Raw genomic sequence first — 17,149 nt, 5'->3', positions numbered from 1 at the left:
AGTGTGGTATTGTCAAATAATACAATGAACAATTTTTTAGAAGTGAGTACCTGTACCGTAAGTACACTTGTATATTAAGTGTAACAATAAATCTGTCTTTGGACAGGAATCCCTCACGTTCCACCTTTCTAATTGCTGTCTTCCCCCGACTCCAGTACGCCACCAATTTGGATAGCCTTAAAAGTGAACTACAGTCACTAGTATCCAATAGTTAATGTTGTTTATTTCATGGTAAATAATTTTTAAAACAGTAATACATTAGAAATTCAAAAACTTATCTTAAAAACAAGGTGGCTGGTCCTAAGGGAGAGTTTTCTTGTAGAATCGTGATTTTCAGGGATATACAGGATAGTATCTTAATCAATGGTGCAGGGTGTTGGACAGAGTTCCCAACATGTTTCACCTCATAGGCTTCCTCAGGGGTTATGAGGGACCTTATTCTGAGTCTCCTTATATACCTGGCTGATCCTGCCCTCTAATGTCTCTGTGCTGTTTATATCAAGCACAGATACTAGAGGAATAGTAGCATCAGGCTACTTAGTCTTCACCATGGGAAGCGCCATTTTGTTGGTGATTCCTCCAATACATAGTGGTTAGATGCAGTTCTACTAGGTAGAAGGCAGGATCCCCAGTGTATAAAAGACTCTTATATTGTAACCGCGTGTTTATATATTATGAATCCAAAGACAGTATTCAAACAAATATTAGAGATACAATTATGATAATACAAAAAGTTTAAAAAAAATAAAATAAATATATATATATATATAAAATAAATGAATACTAAAATCCCTAAAAATCCTTGAAATTTCTATTTCCATATAAAAATTATTATTAAAATAACTCTACAAAATATTCTCTAAAGTACTTCTTGAAAAAATCTTGTGCAGAATAATTAATAACTGTATAAAACATTGGGGTGGAGAATTAAAAGGAGTACTTGAACATCTATAAAAATATAAAAAATAACTTTCATTATGTCTATGTGGATGTAACGTGTTCAATTCATATATCCAATACATCTCTCTCTGTGAGAGTAATTTTAACAAGTCTCCACCTCTAGGACCCAAGGTGACATTTTCAATAGCTTTATAGGTAAAAGTATCTGTAAAGGCTTTATTATAACTGAGAAAGTGAATGACTTTCCACCTTGTTTTTAATGTTATGAAGATGTTCCTGTATCCGTAATTTTAATACTCTTTTGGTCTTGCCAACATATTTCATGCCACACCCACACTCTATTACATAGATGACTGATGTCGTATTACAGGTTGTGAAATCTTTCAGTTTATATTCTCTGGTATCATTAAAATTCCAAAAGGATCGTCTGTTGGGGTGGACATATTTACATACATTACAGTGGCCACATTGGAAAGACCCGATGCATTTTAATGAAGAATGTGTAGTCTGTAAACTTTCTCTTTGTTTTAATTGGTTTGAGGTTCCTTGATCTCCTGAAGACTATGTCTGGTCTGTTTGGTAAAATGTCCTTCAGAATTGGGTCCATTGTAAGTATGTTCCAATGTTTTTTTAACACATGTCTAATGTGGGATTCCTCGCTATTATATTGGGTAATGAAAGGTACAAATTCCTTCTCTTTCTTATTCTGATGTTTCTCTCCTTTTTGGATTAGTAGTGCTTCCCTACTCAAATTGGCTCCTTTCTGTAGTGCCTTAGTTAGGATATCTTCTGGATAGCCTCTTTCTCTAAATCTATCGGTGTACACTTCTGCCTGTTTTCTATATGTATTGTTCTCTGAGCAGTTCCTCCTAATCCTATGTAGTTGGGAGTATGGGATATTGTTTTTCCAGGCCTTTGTATGACTGCTTCTGTAGTGGAGATAACTGTTGGTACTGGTTATCACTTTATCATTTTTGTGTGAAAGCACTAAGTCCAGAAATTCCACACATTCGTGATTAAAATTGTAAGTACATTTTAAATTATAATCATTGTTGTGTATATAGGCTACAAAATCTTTAAATGCACTCTCTTCTCCAGCCCAGACGATAATGATATCGTCTATATACCTTTTATACAGTTGAATGTTTTTTAAAAATGGGTTGTTATTATAAATACAGTTGTCTTCCCACATGCCCATAAAAATATTAGCATAATTGGGTGCGAATACCGTACCCATTGCAGTGCCACAAGTCTGCAAGTAAAATTTGTCCAAATATTTAAAATAGTTATGTGTTAAAATAAATTCAATTAAAATGCAATTAAAAGGTTCCCTGAGCTTGTCATCTCTCCCCAGGGCTTTTTACAGGCTTCTATTTCTCTTTGGTGTACAATAGATGTATATAATGATGAAACATCCACTGTCACTCACTTATAAGTTTCTTTCCATTCCAATTGTTCCATAATATTAAGTACACTTACAGTATCCTTCAGGTATGAGGTAAGTTTCTGAACTTGGGGATTCAGAAAAACATCCACATATTTAGATAAATTTGCTGTTAAGGAGTCTATACTAGCTACAATTGGTCTGCCTGGGGGTTTCTCCATGCTTTTGTGTATTTTGGGCAGATGATAAAAAATTGGTATAATCGGATTATTATTCAGCATATACCGGTATTCCTCCTTGCAGATTAAATTGAAATGGAGAGCTTGTACCAATATTGGTCTGAGTTCATTGAGAAAATGCTCTTTGGGATATACATATACATACAGGTTGAGTCTCCCATATCCAAAATACTCGGGACCAGGGGTATTTTGGATATCGGAATATTCCTTATTTTGGAATAATTACATACCATAATGAAGAATCTTGGGAATAGGACCCAAATCTAAACACAGGATGCATTTATGTGTTATATACACCTTATACACACAGCCTGCAGGTAATTTTATACAATATTTTCAATAATTTTGTGGCTCAAACAAAGTTTGTGTACATACGTAAAATTCATTTAGGTCTCATATACACCTTATACACAAAGCCTGAAGGTAATATTATAGTCAATTTTTTAATAATTGTGTGCCTTTAACAAAGATTGTGTACATTGAACCATCAAAAAGCAAAGGGTTCACTATCTCAGTCATGCTAAAAAAAATCCGTATTTCGGAATAGTCCATATTTCGGAATATTTGGATTTGGGAGACTCAATCTGTATATATATATATATATATATATATATATACTGTATATATATATATATATATATATATATACACACACACAATATATATACACACAATATAATTTGGTTACCAAAATTGTTAGAAAAGGAGACCACAACAAGGAAGATAATAATAATAATAATAATAATAATTAATATTTATACTCAGCGGGGAAGAATCAACCATTATGCAAATTACTGGCAAGGAGCCCTAACACATTTCCCAGGTCTTAAAAAGCTCACAGTCTTTCTTAACTACCACTGCAGTTCAATATGAATCTAACAATGTTAAGTTAGGTACATACTATACAATTATTGGGCTAATTTACCAATAATCAGGTGATCAGCCTGATTAATTGTACAGTATAGTGTGTATGAATGAGCGTTTCTGTGTGTTACCGAAAAACTTCCAAAAACACATGCCTTCGATTATCTGATCTGTTGTTCAAGACAGAAAATCTCGGCCACAGTCTCCTGATATCGAGCAGTGTCCCTGCATTCTCGATAATCTGCCCATATCTCTACGTTTTCTTACGTCCTCCTCTTTGTGGGCGGACATGTGCAAAATCAGTGTCGTGTGGCCAAAAATTGGTAGCTTCTAATAAAAAATATTGAAATAATGTGTAGCACAGATATTGGGTTTTCTCTTTTTTGATTTGGCGAATAATTTCCCCATTTGTCATCCCAATCGTAAAAAACACACAGTGTGTACCTAGCTTAAGATATGGAGCTAAAATATAATATAACACCGTATGTAAATACAACCAGGTTATTCATTCAACACAAATAGTAAACACTAAACAAAGCACATATTAGATACACATACAAGTTACATAATAGAACAAGAAACTAACTAACTAGATACAGTGTTTGATTATATTTGACCAAAATTAAATATACCTTGTTTGCTGGACTATTTACTGTACTCAAACTAGAAATCTGATAGAGAGTGAAATATAATAGAACAATAGACAAAGAAAATGATATCTCTTATTATTTATATAACAAACTTCTAAAACTTTACACAATAAACGTGTTTATATACTGCAGGTTAAAAGATGTTGAACCTGACAGCTGCTGACATGTCCCCTGTTAGAGTTATTATTTGCCAATAAACAGTGCTCTAAGAAACAAATACTAATTTAACCCTATGTTTTCTACCTCTTTACTATCTTCCTTCTGTGCTTTCCAGCCATGTATTTAATTATTCAGATAGAGGCGTTTATTATTTGTTGTCCTGAGATACGATACAAAGCTGCCAGATCACACAAATACATTGCAAACAAGATAGATAGTAATATAATTGTTTTAGTAAAAGTTGAAGAGGACAGAACTACTAAAATACAGAATAAAATGTGCTCCTCTATTTACTTTGCTCCCATGGTGAATGCAGCACCAAAAAATATTTGAGGGAGTTAAAAACAGGGATCATTGATCCCTATTGGTGACCATATTTAACCTACACAAGACCCTCAAAGTATCCTCCTGAGAGAACGTGATTCTTTTTATTGGGGCAGTTTGATGAGACCTTGTTCTGTTTAACGTCTCATAGTCCATCCTTGTACACTTTTGGCACCTCTAGGCCACTGTACCTACTTTACCCTTTTATGGATTATTAACAGCTAAACTCCATGCGCCAACGTCCATCATATCTCATCTGTGTAAGACAAAGCAATGTATTCTGTCCCTAATAAAATATATATAATAATTAGTTACGCTGGCAGGCATGTATATGAAAATAAAATAAGATGATGAAACAAATGGCAACCTGCCACTGTGGTAAGTCAAGGCCTTGGTGACCTATCCACAAATCCCGGGCTGCATGTAGAGCATGCGGGTAATCTGCTACCCACAGGGATTAAGGATATTTATTGCAAATGCAGTAGGTGCTCCAATTACTATGTGGTGATCAGAGCTCAGACACAATACACCACGGCTGTCAAGATTTATAATTTCTGTAAGGGACATGAAGGGGGGGGGATGTACAAAGCCTTGGAGAGTGATAGAGTGGAGATAAAGTACCAACTGATCAGCTCCTAAGTGTCACTTTACAGGTTGTGTTTGAAAAATGAGAGTTAGGAGCTGATTGGTTGGTAGTTTATCACTCGCCACTTTATCACTCTCCAAGGATTTATTGCATCTCCCCCCATGATCTGTATTAAAAAAAAAAAATCCTACACAGATAAAGTATGTGAGCTCCGTCTCAATTTTTTTTAGCACACTGCACGTGCGTTTCTGGGTGGCAACTGGGTGACAACAATATGGATGCACACAAGAGAACCGTTTCATGGGTGTGTGTTCTGGACGTGTAGCGAGTTGGGTTACTTGCTATTCTGAATCATGCATAAGCAAAGTGGAGTCCAACCATGCCAAATTCAGTAGCATCTTCTGCACCCGGCATGATGTAGGTGGAAGTGCCGATGATAATTATGGCAGCTACTTTTGTGGACAGGGGTGACGCGATCACATAGATGCATACAATATCGGCATATAGTTGCATTGCATCCATCCGAAACTGTGTTTGCAGAATCAGGCCCTCTGTGTGCATGTGTTTTAGATTCTTTTAAATTTTTTTTGGATTTGTTTTTAGGTCTGATTTAAAAAAAATTGCATACACATAGCAGAAAATAATGGAATGATACGCGGGCAAAATAATGGGCTCACTTTAATAGAAGGGCATTGGAACGCTAGTGATGATACAGCGTGCAAAGCCAGAACACATATACATTCATAATCTTTGTTTGATTTACAAAGATTGGAAACACTGGAACATGTCAGCATGCTAGTGGCTGAGGGACAGTGCAATACTGTGGGCAAAGATTGATACATCTGTTGTTTTTAGATAAGCCATTTCTGCAATTTTTATCCAAGAAGACAAACTTGTAATAGACAATCTGGCTTTTTGTGGGGTTGCTTTGAACGTTGAACAATGATTAATCATACAGCTGGCGATCCATAGGCTGAATTGCATCAAGCATTTCAGTAGGTTTGTAGGTTTAGGCGAGTAGCCAGAAGGAGCATTTTACCTACCACAAATTACTCCAACTAAGCAATATAAGCTGTATACTTTCATTTAATACAGGCCAAGTGGGATCCAGTCAGAATGTCGACATCCCATATATGTCGACATTCTAGTGTTGACATTGTTTATGTCGGCATTCTGAATGTCAGCTTTTCCCACCACACCCTGGCTAACTACACTGTACTACTTTCATTGTTTTATAGGTACACTATTAGTATATAGAATGCACATTGTGATGCGGACAGGGTAAGCTGTACAACTTGTCCAGTAAATGAATAAATAAAATACATCATGTTGCTAAATACAGTATACTAACTGAAAATCCTATAAGACAACTAGGACAACCCATAAAAGCCCTCTATATGTAACAAAAAGTTTAATCTATTGAAAGCAAACCGGGACAACATATTACAAACATAAAAAAATGGTACTGGTGGTCATACTTGCTGACTCTCCCGGAATATGCAGGAGACTCCCAGAATACTAGGAAATCTCCCAGACTCCCAAGAACGCTGTGCCTCTGAAACTGGCAGAAAGCAAAGCGGCATTACTCATGTGATATGAAGTCGCAGATTCCCTGTACTCTGCCGGTACAGTGTACTGGCCGCTGAATAGGCAGTGGAGAAGTGGAGGTAAGAGAAAGTGAAGGAGTACATTGAATGGAGGGGAGGTGTGGGAGCTAGAGAGAGACAAACGTGGGAGAGGCACTGATAGAGAGAGGGGCAGTGAGAGAGGAAGTGGGAGGAGAGAGGAGATTGGGTGAAGTCTTATAATACATGTAGTATATACCGTCTCACAAGGTAACGAAAAATACAGAGATAACGAAAAATACAAAGTACAACCGAACCAGAGAGCAGAATGTATTTATTTATTTATTAAGCTTCTTATATGGCGCAGCATATTTCGTTGCGCTTATTGTATTGTATTGACACTTTGCATCCCAGTTCTATTTATAGACTATAAATTCTACACAAAGTGGCCGTTAAAAGGAATAACAAAACAAAAGCGGAGAGTAAAGATTGTATCACTGGAATTTTGCATGTTGTGCTACGAAAGTTGTTTTGCATGAAATTCCATCAGCTTTGGTCATCTCTAGACTGGACAACACTGTACTTACCATACATAATGTTTTTACATGCTCTGTGTCTTCAGTGATATAATTATCAGAAATAGGGTCAACTAAATTACTTACAAGTTCTTGATGCAAGGCCAGATATAATTAGTGCTCATGTTGGCTCCTATTAAGTTGAGTTTACAAAAGATTTGATATTGACACCATATGTTCTTATGAGTTCTGACTGTTCTTTCCTGTTCTCGATCAGGTCCAAGTTACTCTGTGGAGTTGGCATTCACAGTGGAGCCCAATGATGAAGTTGCAATTCCCGGGCAGCCTATAAGTCTGCTGTGCGCTGCAGATGGTGTCCAGCCAATCACTATTACTTGGAGAAAGAATGGTGTTCCCCTCTGGAATGAGGCAAATGTGTTTCCACTTCCCAATGGCTCCCTATACCTTCCATTCTTCAACCTCAAAAAGTATGACGGGTCTTCTGACAAGGGCGACTATGACTGTGTGGCGCAAAATCGTTTTGGGTCTGTGGTGAGCCGCAAGGCAAGAGTCCAGGCAGCAGGTGAGCTTAAACAGATATATAAAAAGGAAATATATACATATAAACATCCAAAGTGGTCCGGCTCTCCCTGTCTGTACAGTCACCGCCGGGCGCCCGCACATAATATACAAACAAGATCCACGTGGTGCAGCACTCCAGGCTTAGATAAAAGACTCATACAGCAGCATATAGTTTGGCAACGTTTCAGTGCTCTATATGGCACTTTTGTCAACATAACAAGAAAATATGAATGTCGTACCTTAAATTGACATAATAAACACCCAGTGATAATGCTCCTCCGGAAGCGGGACACACCACCTGGTCTGGTGGTGCATAGTGAGTGACATCATCAGCCGATGAGTCACTGCTGTGCCTCATTGGCTGATGACATCACTCACTATGTGCCACCGGACCAGGTGGTGTGTCCCGACAAAAGTGCCACACGTGTAGGGCACTGAAGCGCCACCTGCCAGTCACACACAGGACAGGCATCCCAAGGAAGACGTGTCACCTCCCCCTGGGACTGCCAGTCTGGCCTGCCATAAGCAGAGAGCGGCTTCCAGTGGGAGCCGCTGCTCTGCCTTTCGGGCAGCACTACAGGGCTTCTCGTGGGTGCTGCAAATGCAACCAAGAGAAACTGGTCTAGTGCTATGCGAATGCGCTGCGCTGCCGAGGCTCATGCGCATGCACAAGTCCCAGTGCCTGACATTCATTGTGCAGGCACCGGGACCAGAAGCAGCGGTATATATATATATATATATATATATATATATATTACAAACTCAGGGTTGTATTTCATGATAACCATTTACAGTGCTAAAATCTGTCAAAATATATATTTTTCATTATTTCATATAGATGGAAAGTGTCAATAGTCAATATATTATTTCAATTGATATGGGACTGCTGAACAAATGATATGGGTTATACTGGATGGATGGATATATAGATAGATAGATAGATAGATAGATAGATAGATAGATAGAAATGGCAAAATGCATGGAGAATGTTATTTTTCAACTCAGTATGCTGACCATGTGACATGCTTACATCATAAACAGCCTTTGTGATGTCACTCAGCTTTGGTAGAATGGTCACCATGTTGTAGAGAACTGTCAGTTATCAACTATATCTGCTGATATGACATCTTACAATGTAAGGTATGCTTATTTTATCCTAAATGTTATATATGAAAATAATGTTAGATAGATAGATATGAGATAGATAGATATAAAGATAAATAGATAGATAGCAATGGCAAAATTCATGGAGAATGTGATTTTTCACCTCAGTATGCTGACAATGTGACCTAAATGCATCATAAACAGCCTTTGTGATGTCACTCAGCTTTGGTAGAATGATCACCATGTTGTAGAGAAATGTCAATTATCAACTGTAACTGCTATGACATCTTACAATGTAAGGTATGCTTATTTTAACCTAAATGCTATATATGAAAATAATTACAGATAGATAAATAGATAGATAGATAGATAGATAGATAGATAGATAGATAGATAGCAGTATACTGACCAATTGAATTGTTATATCATAAACAGCCTTGTGATACCACTCAGCTTTGGTAGAAAGGTCACTGTTTTGTACTATCAGTTATCAACTGTATCTGCTTATGTGACATCTCATAATGTAAGTTATACTTATTTTAACCTAAATGATAGAGATAGATAGATAGATAGATAGATAGATAGATAGATAGATATGGTGAAATGCAGGTAGGATATGATTTATAACCTCAATAGGCTGACCATGTGACTTGCAATAGAACTGTCAGTTATCAACTGTACAGTATCTGTTAATGTCTACTGACCTTGTCGTGTAAGCTTAATTTAACCTAAATAATAGATAGAGATAGATATATAGATAGATAGATAGATTAATTTATAAGTAGATAGATAGCAATGGCCAAATGCATGCAGGTTATGCTGATCATGTGACATGTTACATCATAAACAGCCTTTGTGATGTCACTCAGGTTTGGCAGAAAGGTCACCATTTTGTAGACAACTGTAAATTACCAGCTGTGCCTGCTGATATGATATGTCAGAATGTAAGGTACTGTATGCTTGTTTCAATCTAAATGTTATATATAAAAATAATGTTAGATAGATAGATAGATAGATAGATAGATAGATAGATAGATAGATAAATAGATAGAGAAGCAATGGTGATGTGATTTATAACCTTAATAGGCTCATCATGTGCCTTGCTATAGAACTGTTAGTTATCAACTATAGCTGTTAATATGCCTACTGACTGTATAGTGTAAGCTTATTTTAACCTAAATGATAGATAGATAGATAGATAGATAGATAGATAGATAGATAGATAGATAGATAGATAGATATGTTTTGTTTATCTTTTTTTCTGCATAAGGATGTGTCTAATAGAACTGCCTAATATATGCCAAGAGTGCGTTTTTATAATAGAAAGAGGCACGTTACATGAGCTTTTTTTAAGAAAAAATATTCACTTATGTGTTTTTGCATTCTCTCTGTGGCTTTAATATTGCTTATATGTAGAATGTATGAACATTGCTATTGATTTATATACATTGTTATTATATTTTGTCATTTTATATATAAGCTTTTTGTATAATATTAATTATAACTATTTAGTAGTTTCAAGCGGTGATTGCAGTCACTTTTAGGAGCTGCTTTCTTTGTAATAGGAGTTCATCATATCCATTCGATTTTTTATTATAATTTTAGCGCCTGAATTAGTTTTTGTTTAAAAATACAACCTTCTCCATGGTAACTTGCTCCATGAATTGCACGAAGCAGAGAAGAGCCATAATTTCAGCTAAACAGGGCTCTTCTCTGCTTTATTAATAGACCCCTTTGTCTTTATTGGTGCACCCCGCATGAACATACTTTGGAGCAGAGAGTGCAGTCTTTACAATACTATGTATATTGGGACAAATACACTGTGAATAGAGGGTCCTATAGTCTGGCACCCGCCCAATGGCGTATTAAGAGAGGAGGGGGCCCGTGTGCGTTCCCTGTCCGGGGCCCCCTCTTCTCTCCCCGGCGGCCGGCAGCATACTGACGGCTGACCGCAGCAGCAGTAGACTCTGGGAACTAGTCTGTGCCCAGAGTCTACTTCCCATGCGTGGCCGCGCCAATTTCCCAGTGATTTCCTCACTGTGCAAAATGCTGGGAAAATGGCAACGGAGGCCATTTTCACGCGTTTTGTGCAGGGCTGAGGCATCCAACGCGGGACCTCAGAGATTTAGGTATTAGAGAATATGGGTGGAGGGTGTGCGGTGTGGGTCTACACCCATTATAGATACGCCGCTGATAGATACGCCCCTGCAGTCGCCTTATATTTTCCTCTGATATTTTCTCTATTTATTAGATCAAAGGACACATGATAGACCATTTCATCCTATTCTCCTGCCTTTGGTCAATTGTGATTTTTTTGTCATTTTTTATTAGTTTTATCTAATTTATTAGTTTTATCTAATTTTTATCTAGTTTTATCTAAACCAGCACTGGGTTTGCAATAAGAGATCATCGATAACATGAAGTATCATTCTGTGCTGCTCTTGGACATTGTGACTTATTTATTCAATTATGCTTTGTTAGTTTTTATGCCTATTTGTGTACTGTATTGATAATTTTGCGATTGATTCTGTGCAACTACATCTGCTACTATGATTTTGCTCATTTACCAGATGCTGCTGCTTTTGATCTTGCACAGAGCACTTTAGTGACCTTAGCGGACAATGATGCTGACAAGGTCCTGTTCGACCATCTGGAATTTGCTAAATTACCAGATGAATCCTGTACTGATCTTTACTAGAAATGGGAGAGATTGAGAAATTGGAAAAATAGATATAACAATACACAAACAGTTTCTATCTGATTATTATTGTAACAAAAAAATCCCAAGGGGTTTTCGGGTTAATAACGTCTCCACGTTCGGATGCAATAATTTGGCCTTCTGCAACAAATGGTGTGAAGTGCTCAACAAATGCTCATTGGATTTGATCCTGTTAGTTATAGAGGAAGTAGGTATAAAATTAACAAAAAGTATGAGAAGAAATTTCTACCTTTAATTCCAGTCATCTTGGTAAATTGAGCATTGATAAATCTGAGAACTGGATTGGTAAACTACAAGAACAGATTAACACATATTACCAGGACCTTGTCTCTTTTAAATGTAAGAAACTAGCGACTACGCAAATCACCAGGTAACCGTATACCATTGGTTAAAGGGTGACAATTATAATTGCAAACCTCTTACATATACACGACCTAGACCACAGAGGCATCTAGATACCTCATCTTCACAATCAAGTTCAGAAAGTAAGACGACTAGCCAGAAACCCCCAAACAGTTCTTTTTTAGGTTGAGGCAACAGAACAGCAAGAGAACAAGAATATAACACAAGAAGACAGTGGATTCTGGCGCTACACAATAAAGATACTTAGATGTCCTTATATCTCTGTATTCAGGAGTTGTCTTTTCCTTTTGTTTCTTCTTTCAATAATCCTCCGTGCATATAAAAAGTAAACATAAAAAAATACTCATAGTGTAGTATGTTTAGATATTTGATATACACTTTTCAAAGTGTGAATGTCAAAAATGTGGATAAGGCTCTCCACCCTTTACATGCAGGAGGACATACTTCATACAGTAGTAGGTGGTTGCTCATCCATATAGTGTATTACCACCAACATATAGGCATGCACTATAAGAAAGTATCGTACCCAACTCACACTATAGGTATAGAATATCCACATATAAAGGTATCTTTTAGATATAGGCAAGCATACATGCAATCATCATCAGGTGAAGCGTACCCTTACTCACAAGGGACGAAGTGTGGATAATCACATAAAGGTTTCTTGGTAGGACGGCTTATCACTAATCCCTCAGGATACTCCCATAGCAGGTGGGTATAAACACGGAGAATATCCAGTAAAAAGTAAATTTATTCAAACACAACAAAAAAATCAATAAAAAATCCAGGAAGCGTCTATGAAAAAGACAATCACAGCCTAAGTGCCAGAATAGAAAGTCCGGACAATGGCACTTACAGGTGAGTGAGTCTGTTCAAAGTCCAAATGGCATTCCTGTATCAACGACCGGCGTCCACTCCACCAACGCGTTTCAATCCCGGCCCGGGATCTTTTTCAAGGTGTACTGTGGTAATGCCGGTATGGTGTATAAATACTACACTGAACCAATCAACATCCGGGGGTGTCCACGAGCGTCCTCGTGTACATCACTTCCTGTTTACTCCGATCGTCATGGAGATTCAAGCTAGGTGTCACTCTAACTCTTCCTGTTTAGTAACATAACAGGAAGTTGATACCATATCCATGGTAATTGCCATAGTGATGCGAAACATAAAGTCCCCAACCAGAAAATCTATATAAAAAGCAATAAACTATAACAAGAAATAAAAATGGTTTAAGAAAAGAGCATATTTAAAACCATATAAATGCAAAAAATACAGGAAATGGGTAAAGCAGTTACATAAACCACTTCAATTCAAAATCGCTATTTAATCCCTTTGGTAATAGCGTTTGACATGAATGTATCAGTTTCATCTCCATCTTGGCTAATTGTCGTGCCATATCCCTTGATCTTATGCTATTTTTAACTTGCTTAAGGCCAAAAAATTTTACTATATAATCAGTAGAACAATGATGTATTTTTTTGAAATGTGAGGAGAGCGCATGCATCTCCGAACCATATCTTATGTTCCGTAAATGTTCTGTAATACGGACTTTTAGCATCCTAGAAGTGCGGCCAATATAGTATTTATTACATGAACATTGTATCGCATACACTACGTTTTTAGATCCACATGTAATAAAATCTTTGATCTTATGTTTATAATCATTAATTGACACTTCTTCAATTTTACCATTTTTGAAATCCAAACTAGGGACCACTTTACAACCAGAACACATCCCACACCGATAAAAACCCACTGAAGTAATATTAGAAATCTTTTTAGGGGGTTCAATATATGCACTTCTAACCAGATGGTTCCTTAGATTTTGTGCCTTCCTATATATACTCACTGGTTTCGCAGGTAACAAGTGGCCTATAATCGGATCTTTCTGAAGAATAGACCAGTGTTTACGGAAAATACGTTCAATTTGTTTGTGTTCCTGATTAAAATCTGTGACAAATGCCCACTGAAACTTTTCATTCTCATTATCCTCTTTCTTTTTAACTTCTAAAAGTTCAATTTGTTCATTCTTTAGGGCTTCTTGGTACCCTTTCTCCACGTATCTGTCACTATAACCACATCCCTTAAATCTTTCTTTCATCTCCAAGGCCTGTGTTTTGTACACTTCTATGTCTGTGCAATTTCTACGGAGCCTCTTAAATTGACCACATGGAATACTATTTAGCCAGTTGACATGGTGACAGCTGGTGGCATTAATATATGAAAGGGAATCTGTGGGTTTCGTAAAATTTTTTGTTAAAAGTTTCTCATCCTCCACATAAATAGATACGTCTAAAAAATTGATCTGCTGCTCTTCAATATTAAAAGTCAGGCATAAATTCTTATCATTATTATTTAAGAACTGACAAAAATCATCTAGAATGGCACGGCTCCCTCTCCAGATAAAAAAAATATCGTCTATGTATCTGGTCCAGGACACCAGGTTCGCCCCAAATGGATTGTTTTTCCATATTATCTCATCTTCCCAGTCACCCAAAAAAATATTGGCATAACTAGGGGCGAACCTGGTGCCCATTGCCGTGCCAATTTTCTGTAGATAAAATCCATCTTTAAAAATAAAATAATTATTCATCAAAATAAGAGATCCCCTCAATAATGAATTCTTGAAGTAGTCAATTCAAGTCGGATTGGCAGAGTCTCTTTTTAACTGCATTGATACCATGGTCATGTTCGATAACAGTATATAATGAACTGACATCTGCACTTACTAACAAAAAATCTGTCTCCCATCTGATGTCCTTAACATGCCTAATAAAATCTCCTGTATCCTTTAAATGTGACCGATTTTTGATGACAATAGGTTGAAGAAAATAATCTATAAAAGCAGATAAGTTAGCAGTGACCGAATCCACCCCGGAGACAATCGGCCTCCCTGGTGGGTTAGAGACATCTTTGTGTACTTTCGGGAGAATATATAGCACTGGAACTACAGGATCTTCATTTATGATAAATTTCGACTCTGGAGTTTTCAAAGTACCATTTTTGACATATATATCCACTAGCGATTTAAGCTCTAATAAAATTTTGGTAGTGGGGTCATTACGTAGTTTTCTATAAGTAAGTTTATCATCGAGTTGCCTAAATACCTCTGTTTCGTACATAGTTTTGTCCATTAAAACAATCCCCCCGCCTTTATCGGCGGGTTTAATAATGAGGTCTTCATTGGACTTTAGGTCCTTTAGTGCTAGTCTTTCTTTATGCGTTAAGTTGTTAGGGCTTTTAATTGCTGATAGTTTCTTAAGGTCTCCAAGGACCTGCGCATTAAATGCCTCCAAATAATTTCCCTTCATATGTGCAGGAAAAAATAATGATTTAGGTTTAAATGGAGTGGCAGACACCTCTTCCATATTATCCCCCAAATCTTCTTTAGTGAGGAAAAATTTCTTGATAGATAATTTTCTAATAAACTTTTGTAAATCAATAAAAGTATTAAACTCATCATGATTAACACTTGGGGCAAATTTAAGTCCCTTATGTAACAAGGATATCTCATTTTCGTTCAATATATGTGAACTTAGATTAAAAATCTTAATTTTATTTTGCTCTTTGGGCTTTTCCAATTCTTTCACGTATTTCGATATTTTCTTTTTAGATCTATATTTTCTTTTTTTTCCCCCTCTCTTTCCCCTATATTTAAGGGGTCTATAAATAGGGGGTTTCGATATCAACTTAGATGTCTCCAATGTCTCCCGACCCCTAAAAAAGATGTATGTTCGGGACTTACACTATCTAGCACTTCAAATCTATTGGATGTACTCGGAAATTTCTCAATATCTATTTCATTATTTCTAAAATCCCTTCTCCATGTTTGTTTGGCTCTCCTTTGTCTCCAATCCAAATTAATCGGTGTGGGAGTCCTATCTCCTTGAGGCCCCAAGTGTTAATCATGATGAGTTTAATACTTTTATTGATTTACAAAAGTTTATTAGAAAATTATCTATCAAGAAATTTTTCCTCACTAAAGAAGATTTGGGGGATAATATGGAAGAGGTGTCTGCCACTCCATTTAAACCTAAATCATTATTTTTTCCTGCACATATGAAGGGAAATTATTTGGAGGCATTTAATGCGCAGGTCCTTGGAGACCTTAAGAAACTATCAGCAATTAAAAGGCCTAACAACTTAACGCATAAAGAAAGACTAGCACTAAAGGACCTAAAGTCCAATGAAGACCTCATTATTATGTCTCTAACCCACCAGGGAGGCCGATTGTCTCCGGGGTGGATTCGGTCACTGCTAACTTATCTGCTTTTATAGATTATTTTCTTCAACCTATTGTCATCAAAAATCGGTCACATTTAAAGGATACAGGAGATTTTATTAGGCATGTTAAGGACATCAGATGGGAGACAGATTTTTTGTTAGTAAGTGCAGATGTCAGTTCATTATATACTGTTATCGAACATGACCATGGTATCAATGCAGTTAAAAAGAGACTCTGCCAATCCGACTTGAATTGACTACTTCAAGAATTCATTATTGAGGGGATCTCTTTTATTTTGATGAATAATTATTTTATTTTTAAAGATGGATTTTATCTACAGAAAATTGGCACGGCAATGGGCACCAGGTTCGCCCCTAGTTATGCCAATATTTTTTTGGGTGACTGGGAAGATGAGATAATATGGAAAAACAATCCATTTGGGGCAAACCTGGTGTCCTGGACCAGATACATAGACGATATTTTTTTTATCTGGAGAGGGAGCCGTGCCATTCTAGATGATTTTTGTCAGTTCTTAAATAATAATGATAAGAATTTATGCCTGACTTTTAATATTGAAGAGCAGCAGATCAATTTTTTAGACGTATCTATTTATGTGGAGGATGAGAAACTTTTAACAAAAAATTTTACGAAACCCACAGATTCCCTTTCATATATTAATGCCACCAGCTGTCACCACGTCAACTGGCTAAATAGTATTCCATGTGGTCAATTTAAGAGGCTCCGTAGAAATTGCACAGACATAGAAGTGTACAAAACACAGGCCTTGGAGATGAAAGAAAGATTTAAGGGATGTGGTTATAGTGACAGATACGTGGAGAAAGGGTACCAAGAAGCCCTAAAGAATGAACAAATTGAACTTTTAGAAGTTAAAAAGAAAGAGGATAATGAGAATGAAAAGTTTCAGTGGGCATTTGTCACAGATTTTAATCAGGAACACAAACAAATT

General features: G+C 36.7%; 1 protein-coding gene across 1 annotated transcript in view; it reads left to right on the top strand.

Moving 5' to 3' along the window:
* The window catches only part of IGDCC3 (immunoglobulin superfamily DCC subclass member 3), a 156,452-nt gene that overhangs the window by 25,764 nt on the left and 113,539 nt on the right, over positions 1 to 17,149 (top strand). The window contains 1 exon segment of the mRNA XM_088452705.1: positions 7,464 to 7,769. Within this exon segment, the coding sequence (XP_088308831.1) occupies positions 7,464 to 7,769 (306 nt within the window).

The sequence above is a fragment of the Taudactylus pleione genome, unplaced genomic scaffold, assembly GCF_031769625.1.
Source record: "Taudactylus pleione unplaced genomic scaffold, aTauple2 ptg000556l, whole genome shotgun sequence".
Classification (NCBI taxonomy): Eukaryota; Metazoa; Chordata; class Amphibia; order Anura; family Myobatrachidae; genus Taudactylus; species Taudactylus pleione.
The sequence above is the reverse complement of the archived record's forward strand: the minus strand, read 5'-3'. Positions and strand labels throughout refer to the sequence as shown.